This window comes from Trachinotus anak, unplaced genomic scaffold (genome assembly GCF_046630095.1).
Source record: "Trachinotus anak isolate AG129_WGS33_773 ecotype Australia unplaced genomic scaffold, CSIRO_AGI_Tana_v1 ptg000003l, whole genome shotgun sequence".
Lineage (NCBI taxonomy): Eukaryota > Metazoa > Chordata > Actinopteri > Carangiformes > Carangidae > Trachinotus > Trachinotus anak.
This window is the reverse complement of record NW_027273854.1, coordinates 21,561,451-21,574,388: the sequence shown is the minus strand read 5'-3', so window position 1 is coordinate 21,574,388 and position 12,938 is coordinate 21,561,451. Positions and strand designations below refer to the sequence as shown.

The window sequence follows — 12,938 nt, the reverse complement described above, 5'->3', positions numbered from 1 at the left end:
TGCCTCAGGAATCACACCACTCCAGATCCCGCCCTCCCCCACTTGGGCCCCTCTCGGCCCCACCCACCCCTGGACCACATTGAAATGGGTCTGATGTTGTTGTCAAACATTACAGTGTGCAGAGCATCCCTCCTCAGACCTTCCAGCGGGAGCATCTCTATTGCAGCAGAGCACAAGAGCCTTTACAGGTGTGCAGTGATAACAGCACACACCAGAGACCCAGCAGGCTTCAGTGCAGACGCGTTTTCCAGTGCGGCCTAAAAACATGGGACTGCCGCGTCTGCTGCTTCTCCTCTGCTCCCTCCTTCAGACAAGTAAGTTCAAATGTACTGCTTTTTTTTTTCTCAGCAATTATGTCATTAATTAGCTCCATCTCTATCTTGACATCTGCGCCCAAACAGAGGGGAAAACAACGATGTGCTCCAGCCTGATGTGGTTTGGTAGCAACGTGTGTTTAAATAACAGTATAATTAGCGCTGAGTCCGTGTGTGTTCACACTGGCCGCCCCCCCGGCGGCACCGGGCGCCAGGTGATGGGGGAGGGCGCAGTTTTCACTGAATGTAGGTCACATCTCCGTCCCTCTCTCCCTTCCCCTCACAATCACATCCCGAGGAAAAACGGCGTCTCTGCCGCAGACTCTGCCGTCGTTCAACACTTGAAATCCTCCGTCTGTCGCTCAGGATGCGGGTTTTTTATTTTTTTATTTTTTATTTTTTATTTTTTTTACATGGGTATGGTTTTTCCTCTGACCGGCTTTTTGAATGAAGCTGCGCGTTTTGTGCCTCTCATTCAGTGGCGCTCAGCTCGCAGCAGGTTCAGCTGCAGCCAATGAGGTCTGAGCAGTGTGTGTGTGTGTGTGTGTGTGTGTGTGTGTGTGTGTGTGTGTGTGTGTGAAAGATGTCAAGCGGGGTTTCTGAAGCTGCTGTTGCCATTCACATTGTGGGAAAAGGCGCCGCTTGGATTTGAATCAGTGTAGAAATGAAATCACTGTGGAAAACCCATCATGACAGCATTTGGATACATTTTGGTTTTTCCAGTAATAATTGCCCAATATTCTCCCTCCATGATGCAACATCCAGCCTGTTTGCAGGAGACCTTTTCCCCATCATGGCTCCCTCCTACGTGAAAAGCCCTACACCGTGGAAATGAATGGACGCCCCTCCAACTCATCCTCCAATACAAACACTGACATTGTCTTGAGGCAGCATTCCTTTGGTTTTGGTTGTACACTCAGTTACATGTGAGGTCACTGCCAGACCGGTTCCCAGTGTGCTGGTTCTGGGAAACGGTGTGTGGTGAAACATGTTGAGACCGGTTGTCACCTGTCCACATTTCCGCGCCAGTGTCATTTCTGTCCCCTGTGTTGTGAAATAGCTGTCTGTCAGCCATGTGTGGACAGAGAGTTTTTATTTAGGCCGCCTTGAAGAGAAATACATCATCTCCAATGGTAATGGTTTAACTTCCTGACCAATAAAGGAGATTTTATTTTAATTTGAGAGCAGTTTCCTGTCATTCTTCTCCGATTTGTACCCAATCAATAACGCTGCCATTCACTCCAGTTTGTCTTTCAAGGTCCGAACTTTAAGCCCATTAAGTAAATAACCAGTGTGGACTTGGATTTGGTTGACTTTTCCTCAGGTTCAGGGATTGAGAACTGATCTATAAAGTGAAAAAATCCACCATGTGGCTACAGTAATGTCCCAATTTTTTTCTTTTGCATAAAGCGCAAAGATAGCCTTTTGAAAAGATCACGCTTGTCAACATGAAACTGATCATTATCTTTATGGCACGGGTGATAATACACAGCCTTTCACATGAAGCTATAAGGAAACGACTGGCTTAATGTTCACCCAGTGTAATTAAGGAGTCATATAAAATACTACAACAGTCACAGAAACCATTTCCTCAATCTGCAGAGGCTCAGAGAAACACAGCCTCTCCTTGTCTGACTACTGCTAGAGCATCAAGCATGACTGATAGCACCAGATGTTTGACTTTTCCCCAGAAGTCATTATCGTTTACTGTGCTGGAGCACGTGTAGGGATACATCATGTATGATTTGTCTTTTTTTTCCATCCTGTCCTGTGGGGCACAAACTTAGGAAAATTTAAATGCTTAAACATAAATATTTAATTTGAAAGCTGTGGTTAAACACGAAGATGCTCAATGCTCCAAGCCGCTGGTGGTGTTACTATGAAGCACCTCCCTCTCGGCCCTGTCAGAAACAGGTGGCCACACGAGGTTTTGAGTCCCAGGGACCAGAGGGAGGAATGGCCTTGAGTACCTTTTCATAAGTGCTGTCTCTCTGATGTACAGTCTAATTAGTTCTTCCAGTTCAGTGGCTTCATTGGATCCATTAAATGGCTGGGAGGGCGACTGAATCTTCAGTGGTTTTTCTGGCAGGGACAATAAATGCTGGAAAATGAGATTTCTATTGTGGTTATAAACTTGTCAGATCAGCAATTCTCTGCTGATAATGATTAATGAAGGTTGACCTGCTTGCACAGGCGCAGGATCTCTGTTTGACGTATAGTTTACAGATTTATCTGCCCTATTTAAACAAGTGGAAACGTGCACATGTGTGTTTGTTCACGTGTGTCATGCCAGATTACATACCTCCCAGCCCCCTGCTCCTCTGGCAGCATATATATCACCATCCCTGTCTTTGAAGAAGACATAGTCCCTCCCATACTGTAATGAAACCCAACTGGGGATGCCAAAAATTTCTCCAAGTAACATCAACACTGAAGAGAAAGTTAGAATAACTTTCTTCAGATAACCAGTGAGTTTTAGGTGTATCTGTAACCCTGACCCTGTATAAAATTACTGTATGTGAATGACCACAGAAAGGTTTTAGCCATGCTACCAATGCGGCTCTATGTATGGCACAGTTAGTCTGTCTTCCCGTCCACCAATTTGGTCCAGATTGAAATATCTTAACAACTATTGGATGGATTTCGGTGAAATTTGGTGCAGACATTCATTATCCCCAGAGGATGAATCCCAATGACTTTGGTGAACATTTCTGTGTTGGTTGGACATTCAGAATAAAAGAATAAAGAACATTTATGACACTTTAACTTTTCTTCCTTGCATCATCATCAGGTCAAAATTTCAATACGTCTAATACTTTTGTTTATGACCAAATACCTGCAAAACTACTGACATTAGCTCTTCAACTGTGTTTACTGCTAATTAACAAATGTAAGCATGCTAACGTGCTAAACCATGTTGGTGAACATTGCACACAATATAAATGTTAAACATCAGCATGTTAGCTTTAGCATTTAGCTCAAAGCACTGCTCTAAGGCCTCACAGGGCAGTTGGCATGACGGTAGACTCTTAATCTTGTTTAATTATTGTAGCGTGAGTATTCAGTGTAACTTCTTTTCATTCGTATCCATGTCTGTGTTTATGAGGAGTCTTCCTGTATTGGCTGTTGACAGACGATAACTAAAACAATATCCCTTATAGCTGAACTGTGTGTGTTTACGTCTGTCTGTCACAGATGCATTTACAACATGTGGAACGAAGCAGTTCGAGTGCGGGAATGGGAAATGCATCACGGTCAGATGGGTGTGTGATGGCACAGACGACTGTGGAGATGGCACAGATGAGCTTCCTGGTACCTGTTGTAAGTATCATGTGTCGTTTAACATGAGAATGGACTTGTCATACTGATCCATAATCCCTCAGTCTCATGATTATACAGTCTTGGTTACAGTTTTCTGTGTATTTCAATTCCAGCGGCGAAAACGTGTAGGCCGACAGAATTCAGCTGCCTGGACCGTCTGAACCAGTGTGTCCCCAGCACCTGGCGCTGCGATGGGAAAGCTGACTGTGAGAATGGAGCTGATGAAGAGAGCTGTGGTGAGTTTGATTAACTATGGCTCTCAGACGGCCCATGCGTCTCTCTTACCATTTCCTCAAGCATCCTTTCACCCTTCCATCCTGCTCTAATGTTTTCCTGGTCGTTCGTTACACTCATCACCCTGTCTCGTCTGCTCTGTAGCGCTCAAACAGTGCACAGACAATGAGTTCCACTGCAGGAACGGCCAGTGCGTGTCCGCCTCCTTCGTGTGTGACAACGAGGCAGACTGTGACGACGGCAGTGACGAGGCCTCCTGCCCGCCTGTCACCTGTAACGCTAGGGCCTTCCAGTGCAACAACACTGTTTGTGTACCGCGCCTGTGGGCCTGCGACGGTGACGCCGACTGCTCCGACGGCTCCGACGAGTGGCCCCAGAACTGTGGCACAAAGAGACCCGCCTCTGCTGCCGCTCATCAGTGCTCCGCCCTGGAGTTCCGCTGTGGCAGCGGAGAGTGCATCCATGGTAGCTGGAAGTGCGATGGAGAAGCTGACTGCCTGGACCAATCGGATGAAGCTGACTGTGGTAAGGATGATTACAACGTTCTGTACCTGTTGATTACTCACAAGTCATCATATCTTGTCCTCATTCCACGTTTCTGCCTGTTGCGTCCCCTCCAGCTCACCCCACCTGCCGTCCCGATGAGTTTCAATGTGGTGATGGCACTTGTATCCATGGTAGCCGTCAGTGCAACCACCAGTATGACTGCAGGGACATGAGTGATGAAACAGGCTGTGTCAATGGTATGAATCAGCTCCTTCCTACCCCGGTTACTGGCAGCCAAATGAGCCGTCTGTGTCTATGTTACCTGATCCTGTATTTTATTTCCATGTCTCATGCACAGCGACCCACTGTGAAGGCCCAACCAGGTTTAAGTGCCGCAGTGGGGAGTGTATTAGCATGGAGAAGGTGTGTGACAAGCATCGTGATTGCAGGGATTGGTCAGATGAGCCTCTGAGAGAATGTGGTGAGTACAGACTCATAACTGTCGGTTAACTACTACCTTTATGTTTCTAATGAGGGTGTAGTTGAAGAATGCTAGTTAGCTCCTCAAAAAAACCAGATTCTTCTTCCCACTGCAGGCTCCAATGAGTGTCTGTACAACAATGGCGGCTGCTCTCATATCTGCAAAGATCTGAAAATTGGCTTTGAGTGCCTGTGTCCTGCTGGATATAGCTTGGTTGACAACAAACGCTGTGAAGGTAACAGCCCCACCCCCCATGCATTTACAATCAGAAATAGTCAAATATCCATTTGCTCTCATGTGAGAGCATTGCTCTCACGTGTGTTTTGTTTAACTTTTATTTCCATTTTTTTCCCTCATTGAATCAGATATCGATGAGTGTGCCAACCCGGACACCTGCAGCCAGATCTGCATCAACCAGATGGGCAGTTACAAATGCGAGTGCGAGGAAGGTTACCAAGTTGACCCGGCAACCAAAGCCTGCAAGGCCATTGGTGAATATGAGATTTGAGGGTGGCCCGGTAGTTGAGTGGTTAGGGCGTGTACCACGTTGAGTCACCGCAGGCAGTCACCGGTTCGACTCCCGACTGGTCCGACTCTTTCCTGCATGTCATTCCCCTCTCTCTACCTGTCAGTCTCCCCTAAGCTATAATAAGGGCATAAAAAGCCCCCCAAAAAAGAGATTTGTGTTCTTTTTTAGATACTTTGTTGTATTATTATGTAACAGTTATAAGTTGAATAGTAAAAGTAAAACTCACCTGTTTAAGTGCGCGCCATATATTAAGGTTGAGTCCTTACAGCAGTGGCCTGGGTTCAAACCCAACACGAGCCACTGCTGATTATCATCTCCTCTCTCCCTTCTTTCCTGTCTCGCTCCAATGACAAATTAAAGTGAAAATATCATAAAAAGTAGTATAAAAAAGTTAGTTTTTCACCGGGTCTGGGAGATAGCTAGCTAATAAGCTAATGTTAGCACTGATTTCCATTGAAGGTACTTTTACAGGAACAGGAAATCCTTTGTCCCCACTGCCATCAGACTATTTAACAACTCAGACAAAGGCAGTGGATAATGACAGACTCAAATCTTAACTAAATACATGAATAAGCTACTGGACAATTATAATTTCCCTTTAGGGCTCAACAACAAAATCTTTTATCTTTTTGTGTCATGGGTCCTGATGAAGTGACGGAACATAACCAGACTGAAAACTTGCAGCAGTGGGTTTTCCTGTAATCTCAGACCTTCATATGTTAACTCTGTGATTTAAATCGTGACTCAGAGTAACTAACATGGAGTCACAGAGTAATGTGTAGAGTGCTCAGATCAAAGATGGGCTAACAACAAAAAGTAACATCTAACGACATCATCTGCACAGCTCGTTAACTGCCTGTGTGGCCGTTGGAACTGTGCTGACATACTCCCAGTCACTCAGACCCAACATTTCACACCCACTCACAAGACAAGATTCAAAACAAACATCACCGATATGTTTATTTTAGGTTTTCATTTCAGTTCAATTTTACACAAGCATTCAAACAAATGTACTAATTATTTACTCTTATTTTGAAGGTACGATAGCCTACCTTTTCTTTACCAACCGTCATGAGGTCAGAAAGATGACTTTGGACAAAAGTGAGTACACCAGAATAATCCCCCGCCTCAAGAACGTAGTGGCTCTGGACATGAACATGGCCGCCAAAGAGATCTACTGGTCAGACATCTCCCTGAAGAAAATCTACAGGTGAGTAAGAGCGACAATCAGGATGATTGTTTCCTGTACTCCTCTGTTTGACGCCTGTTTTCACTTTCTGTGCAGAGCTCAGATGGACTCGGCTGAAGACTCCACTCGTCACAGCATAGTGATCGACAGCGACATCGACGCTCCTGAAGGCATCGCCTTTGACTGGGTCCATGGTAACCTGTATTGGACCGACAGCATTCGGAGCACTATCTCCGTGGCAACTGCTGATGGTAGCCGCCGTAAAACTCTCTTCCACCAAGACTTATCGAAACCCCGCGCTATTGTGGTTGACCCCCACAGCAAGTAAGTCTAATAAAAGTACAGTGATGGCAAAAAATTCCTAGATACTGTTTGTTTTATGTGCAAAACCCAAAGGAATCAATGTTTTAATGAGTTTGATTTATAATATTTTTATTTTTGCATCTCCCAGCTTCATTTACTGGACAGACTGGGGAAATCCTGCTAAGATTGAGAAGGCAGGTCTTAACGGAGGAGACCGCACTGATCTGGTCACTGACAACATTGTTTGGCCAAATGGCATTTCACTGGGTAAATTACAGCATTCATCTTTCTCTCTCTCAAGTTGTTTCTATTCATGTGAATGCCTGTGGTCACTCAGGTCTGATCTGTTGACCCCCCCCTCCACCTGCTTCCTCCACAGACCTGTTGAACCAGCGGCTCTACTGGGTGGACTCTAAGCTGCACACCCTCTCTAGTATCGACGTGCAGGGCGGTAGCCGACGCACCCTCATCATTGACGAGGACAAGTTGGCTCACCCACTGGGACTCGCTGTGTTTGAGGTGAATATTTACCATCTGATAAACTCTGTTACACATAAACCCACAGCCTGTTAATAAGGCGCGTCATAAACTCCTCTCTGCATGTGCCAACAGTAGTATTCTTCACTGCTAGTGCTCTGACTCCAATCTCTTTGTTGTTTTTTGGGTTTCTAGGAGAAGGTGTTCTGGACAGACGTCAGTAACAACGCCATCCTCAGTGCAAACAGGCTGACGGGTGATGACATTGCACCAGTGGCAGAGCACCTATCATCACCAGAAGACATTATTCTCTACCACAACCTCAAACAACCTGCTGGTAAGAGAGGTCACACACTGTCATTAAAACTGGTAAAGATAAGATTTATTAGGTGTCAGGCGGAGGCAGTGAAATATGCTCACTTGCAATAGTTTGAAATTTTGAGAAATATATTTATTTGCTTTCTTGTCAAAGGCTGGTGATACCGCTCTCATGTTTGTACAGTATGTAGTTAGCTAGACTCTGTAGCTTGTTGACTAAGATTAACACAAAGACTGGAAACAGGAGGAAAAGAGAGATTTGTCCTGTTTCCAACTAGTCAATCAGCTTTAGAGGTGACAGTAGGTACATTTTGAAATTTTGTTACCAGTGGACAGAGTTGGGGTAGCTGTTTCCAGGTTAAGCTAGGCTAACCGGCTACTTGTTGGTTAGCTTGTTTGCTTAAATTTAGTGTACAGGAATGTGAGTGGTGTCAATCTTCTTGTCTAAGTTACCGCAAGAAAGTGATTCATTTTCTAAAATGTCAAAATATTGCTGTGATGAGTGTGATTATATTGATAATGGCTTCCAAACTAAACTAAAATTTTGTCCCCTTTTTGTTGCAGGGAGAGATTGGTGTCATGTGTCCAATGGTGGCTGTGAATTCATGTGCCTGGCAGCTCCTCAAGTGGGCAGACATCCCCCCAAATACACCTGCGTCTGTCCGGATAACATGATGCTAGCCAGAGATATGAGGGCATGTGTTCCTGGTGTGTAAATTATCAAAGAGAAAATATGTAGTATTGACAAGAAATGTAATATTTTCATTTGCTCAGGCAGTCCTTTTGCTGACTCTCACCCCTTCCCCTCTATTCTTAAACTCCACCAGCTGTGCCAACACCTGCAGCTCCTGTGCAGCCTCGAGTCCCACCTACAAACCCCCCCCGTCTGCCACCAGTGCTACCTAGGACCACACCCAGTACCACACCCAGGACCCCACCCAGAACCACACCCAGGACCCCACCCAGAACCACACCTAAACCCGAGGTCCAAACCACTATCACAGTGCCTATTGTAATCACCAGCGCTGCGGCCAAGCCAGTACCACGCACCACAAGGCCTCCAGTCAGGACCACCACACCTCAACCGAGGACCCCCTCACCCCAGCCAATGAAGCCTAAAATTTCCCAGACTACCACAGAGACTCCAGGCAAGTGCCAGCATGGTATTTTTAGTGTATTTTAGATAACTGGAGTCAAATAGCATTGACACGCTCCAAACATCTCCAAACTATAGCTGCATGACTATGTGCCAATAATCTCAATATTTCAAACAGGATTTATGTCTCTGCAAATTAATTTTCACACTGCACTGGGCAGATGTGAAACTAGTTTCATGTTTCAGTAACTGTGTTTACCTGTCCTCCAGATACCCAACATGAATTTGCTGCAGCCATACCGAAGACTGCCTCCACCACCCCCATAGCTCTGTACATTGTCTTACCTCTGGGTGAGTAGCTTTTGCAGCTGCTACAAAGGCAGTGTCAACATAAGAATATATATATATAGGAAATAATAGTCACTTATCATGTCTCATCTCTCTTTGGATCTCTTTCTCTTGTGTAGCGATTGTGTGTCTGGTGGCTGTTGGTGGCGTGCTGCTCTGGAGGAACTACAGGCTGAAGAACACCAACACGATTCACTTTGACAACCCTGTCTACCAGAAGACCACTGAGGACCAGGTGCACATTTGGAGGAGCCACAGCCCTGATGGTTACTCCTACCCAAAAGTAAGTCCTGAGAGGTTTCACTTATCTCACTGGATTCCTCCTTCAGTCATCTGTTTTAGAGATTATACAATAATATCTTTAAAATATTTTATATTTGCTGTCCTTTCAGAGACAAGTTGTGAGCTTGGATGAAGAGGCAGACAATCCAGCCTTCACCGAAAACTGAAAGATGTCAGCGTAGTGGAAGGAGGAGCCTCGATGATAAGATACCTTGGACGTCCTTTTGTATTTTTACCTCACTTAGCACAAAGATGTGGAAGCAAAAGCCAGTCTCAGACAAGCTTGAACCACTATATCCTCACAGATGAATAAGCGCTCTACAGTGGAAAAACCGGGGTGAACCTTTTTTTTTCAGGTTGCACACTTTTTTTTCATCCACCAAATCATACCAAATCATCAGATGATGGATTCCTCAATATATTCCTCAATATAAAGTTTTTTTTTTTTAACTTGTCATAACTGTGATCCCGACGATATATCTGGAGAACTGTGTCATTGTTAAAGCCACATCAAGTCTCGCTGCATTGCATCAGTTTGACTGAACTGATGCATTTTATAACTGTGAATTCTCTCCAACACACATTATATGTCATGTTACGAGTTCACAGTGTTGTTCAGAGTGAAGTTCAGAGTGTTGTAGATATAACTGTTTATTATTTTTGTCTTCCAGTGGTAAATGACAAGCTGTCAAAGGCACATTATCATATCTTGAACTATTTATAGTTTAAAGCAATAGTAGACATTTTGGGAAATATGCATGGTCACTTTGTTGGCTTTGAATGAAACTACCACCAGCAGCAGTTAGCTTAGCTTAGCATAACCACAGGAAACAGGGAAACAGCTGGTTCAAAAAGTTGCTGCCCAGCACCTCTAAAGCTCTGAAGCTCACTAATATATTTTATCTTGCTTGTTTAATTCGTTCACAACCAGAAATGTAAAAAAAACAAGTTGAGGAATTTAGAGCTGTGAAATTTGTTGTTACCGTGAGTTTGCCAGGAAACCAAGAAATTACAGAATATAACTTCCTGTAAAACCACATCAGTCATTCTTACATTTATGATTTCTCACAGATTAAACAAATGAGAAACAACATGTTAATTCAGGAGCTTTTGAGATGCTGGAAGGCAGATTTTCAACCTTTGAGCAGGGCTAGCCTAGCTGGCCTAGCTGTGTCCCTGTTTCCAGTCTTAATGCCAAGCTAAGCTAAGATAAGCAAATGGCCTTACATCTTTTACTTCATTGTTAAGGCACAGATATTAGAGTGGAATGAGTTGTCTCATCTAACTCTCGACAAGAAAGCAAAGAAGTGTTTTTTTCCCCATAATGTCAAACTATTCCTCTGGTTGTTCACCGGAAACAAGAAAATCTGACCCAAGACAAAGACTGATTTCAAGTTGAGCATTCAGTAGGTGAAACTCAGATTTTCCAGTTTAACCAGTGCAACCTCAGTACGTCTCACTGATTTTCACACCAACTGCCTCAGTAGTTGAGCTACACTATCATCCAAAGGGACCTAGAGTCACTGTTGTAGGTAACCTCGGTGAAAACACACTGTGCCTTGAACACTGTGCTCTCTGTGAGCCTTCAGATTTCACTTTTCACCACGAGGCCTCTGAGGCTGGCCAGTTGTTTGCAGTGTCCTTCAGCAGCTGTCTGTAGTTTCACAGTTTCTAAGGCACTTTTTTCTGCTCCATTCTCCTGATTTGTGATCGGCGGTCTGTGCATTGGAGAGCCATCTTTAAATTTTCTTCCCCCATGCCCCCCCACAGGAGGACCAGTGCATTCCTCAAAGCCAGAAAAGCTTTGAAGCAGCCACATGTGAGGCCTTGTCCAGTGCTCTGTACCGTGGCACGTGTATATATACACACATCCTCCCTTTGGACCAGAACTTGCCTTATTCCAGCAGTTCCTGACAAAACAAAGCCATGTGCCCTGTCGCCATTTTTAAAACGGCTGTTTGAGCTCGTTTGTTTGCATTGCCAATATATATGTGTGCCTTTATAATGACACGATTTGTTCACATGTTCTCATTGGTGCTATTGAACTCTGTATAAAAATCAGTGTGTCTGCCTCTTTATAATGACTTGTTTGAGGGATGTGGCAGCGTTACATACAGGTGAGGCTACACCTAACAAAGTTGTTATTGGTTGATGACCGTCCTGAGGCTTTTTGTTAGAGCAACTAATCCATGAGTGCTAGTGAAGCTGTACATAAATCCAAATCCACTAATGTGCAGATTAAGCCTGTAAATATGTTTATAAATGTAAATATTTGTTCTTTACATTTTTTGATAACATTGTCACTGTTTTAGCCATTGTTGTGAACTTTTGCTGTACATAAATAAATGCTTCTATTTATTATAGAATCAATTCTCTCTGGGTTCAGTTTTTCAAGACTCATCCGTGAATTTATTTTGATGCACAACTTGTCACATCAGACTCTTGACAGTTTATTAAGCGTTAATGTTGTTGTGTTGAATTTGTTCCTCGTGTTTACGTCTCCACTTCTGGTGATGTGGCAGGAAATGGTAATTGGACACAGACAAAATGAAAACAAAGGAAACCAAAATGTCAAAATTCTATTTATCTATTAGAAGCAGCAAACTGTTTCAACTGGTTTTTTTGGGGTTTTTTTTACTATATCTTTCAGCTAAGTATTTCAACTGTCAATCCTTTACTTTTATCTGAAAATTTTTATTGTTTGTCCATCAGTTTCAGCTAACTGTTCAAAGAGTTAGTCTCTGCTCATTTGCTTTTTTCACACCCTCAAAATGACGAGCAGTTCACTGTTATTGTAAATTTACGCACGAGCAGCATCATCACAAATAATTATATACACATTCTTTAAAAATCAACAATCATTCTTTCATCGATTTAGTTGAGTTCAGTTAACTTTTCGTAGTCTTCCACATTGTCTGCTCCTGGTTGGGAATCATTTCCTGTTCTACAGAACTACATCGTACATATATATTTTTTAGAAATGTTTTTCCAGAAAAATGTTGATATTTTTGACACTTTTTTCCTTTGCTTTGCCCCTTACCTGTACTTCAGTTCTATGTCAAGCCACTAAGCCTCACTTCCCTTCTCTGTGTTGTTATGCGGTGCTGAAATGCTGGTTGAGGTACGTGGCAGATGAAAAATGTTGGAAAACGGACAGCACTGTGTTTTGCTATCAAACAGCTTTGGTATGCAGACACGACTGAAAACGTGAGGGTTTTTTTCCCTCTCTTTTTTTCTGGGGGGGCTGGCTGTGCTTTTGTTGTTCTTATATGTAATACAAGACCTTTTTCCTAGAAAGTCCAGACGTCACAGTTAAAGGCAAAACCGCAGTTTCTAAGAAATCCGCCAACACTGTGAGACCACATGTAGGAAGAATAACAACACTGCCTGTGTGTGTGAAAGTCTCTCCTCTATTTTCCATTTATTTGCACATAAAATGAAAAGATTTAAGAACTCGTACATGAGAGCTGGAAAGTCTGAATATGGTCTGAATACATTAATAAACACCCCACATAATTTGGTAATGTCCACTTTTCTGTTCATGTTTTGATCATATAATT

General features: G+C 43.6%; 1 protein-coding gene across 1 annotated transcript; it reads left to right on the top strand.

The window, feature by feature from the left end:
• Window positions 1-94: 94 nt before the first annotated feature.
• On the top strand, window positions 95-11,744 carry ldlra (low density lipoprotein receptor a). Its single transcript, XM_071474496.1, has 18 exons — window positions 95-314; window positions 3,510-3,635; window positions 3,749-3,871; window positions 4,014-4,394; window positions 4,490-4,612; window positions 4,714-4,836; window positions 4,952-5,071; window positions 5,202-5,327; window positions 6,404-6,575; window positions 6,651-6,878; window positions 7,006-7,124; window positions 7,237-7,376; window positions 7,530-7,671; window positions 8,217-8,360; window positions 8,480-8,800; window positions 9,019-9,099; window positions 9,216-9,379; window positions 9,489-11,744. Exons 1-18 carry the CDS (start codon window positions 266-268, stop codon window positions 9,543-9,545), a joined length of 2,739 nt encoding a protein of 912 aa, XP_071330597.1. The 5' UTR covers window positions 95-265; the 3' UTR covers window positions 9,546-11,744.
• The last annotated feature ends 1,194 nt before the right edge of the window (window positions 11,745-12,938 follow it).

Coding starts and splice junctions, on each gene's coding strand:
- ldlra (XM_071474496.1), top strand. CDS start 266: ATGGGACTGCCGCGTCTGCTGCTTCTCCTCTGCTCCCTCCTTCAGACA. Junction 4,837..4,951: donor TGAGCCTCTGAGAGAATGTG/GTGAGTACAGAC, acceptor TTCCCACTGCAG/GCTCCAATGAGTGTCTGTAC. Junction 5,072..5,201: donor TGACAACAAACGCTGTGAAG/GTAACAGCCCCA, acceptor TCATTGAATCAG/ATATCGATGAGTGTGCCAAC.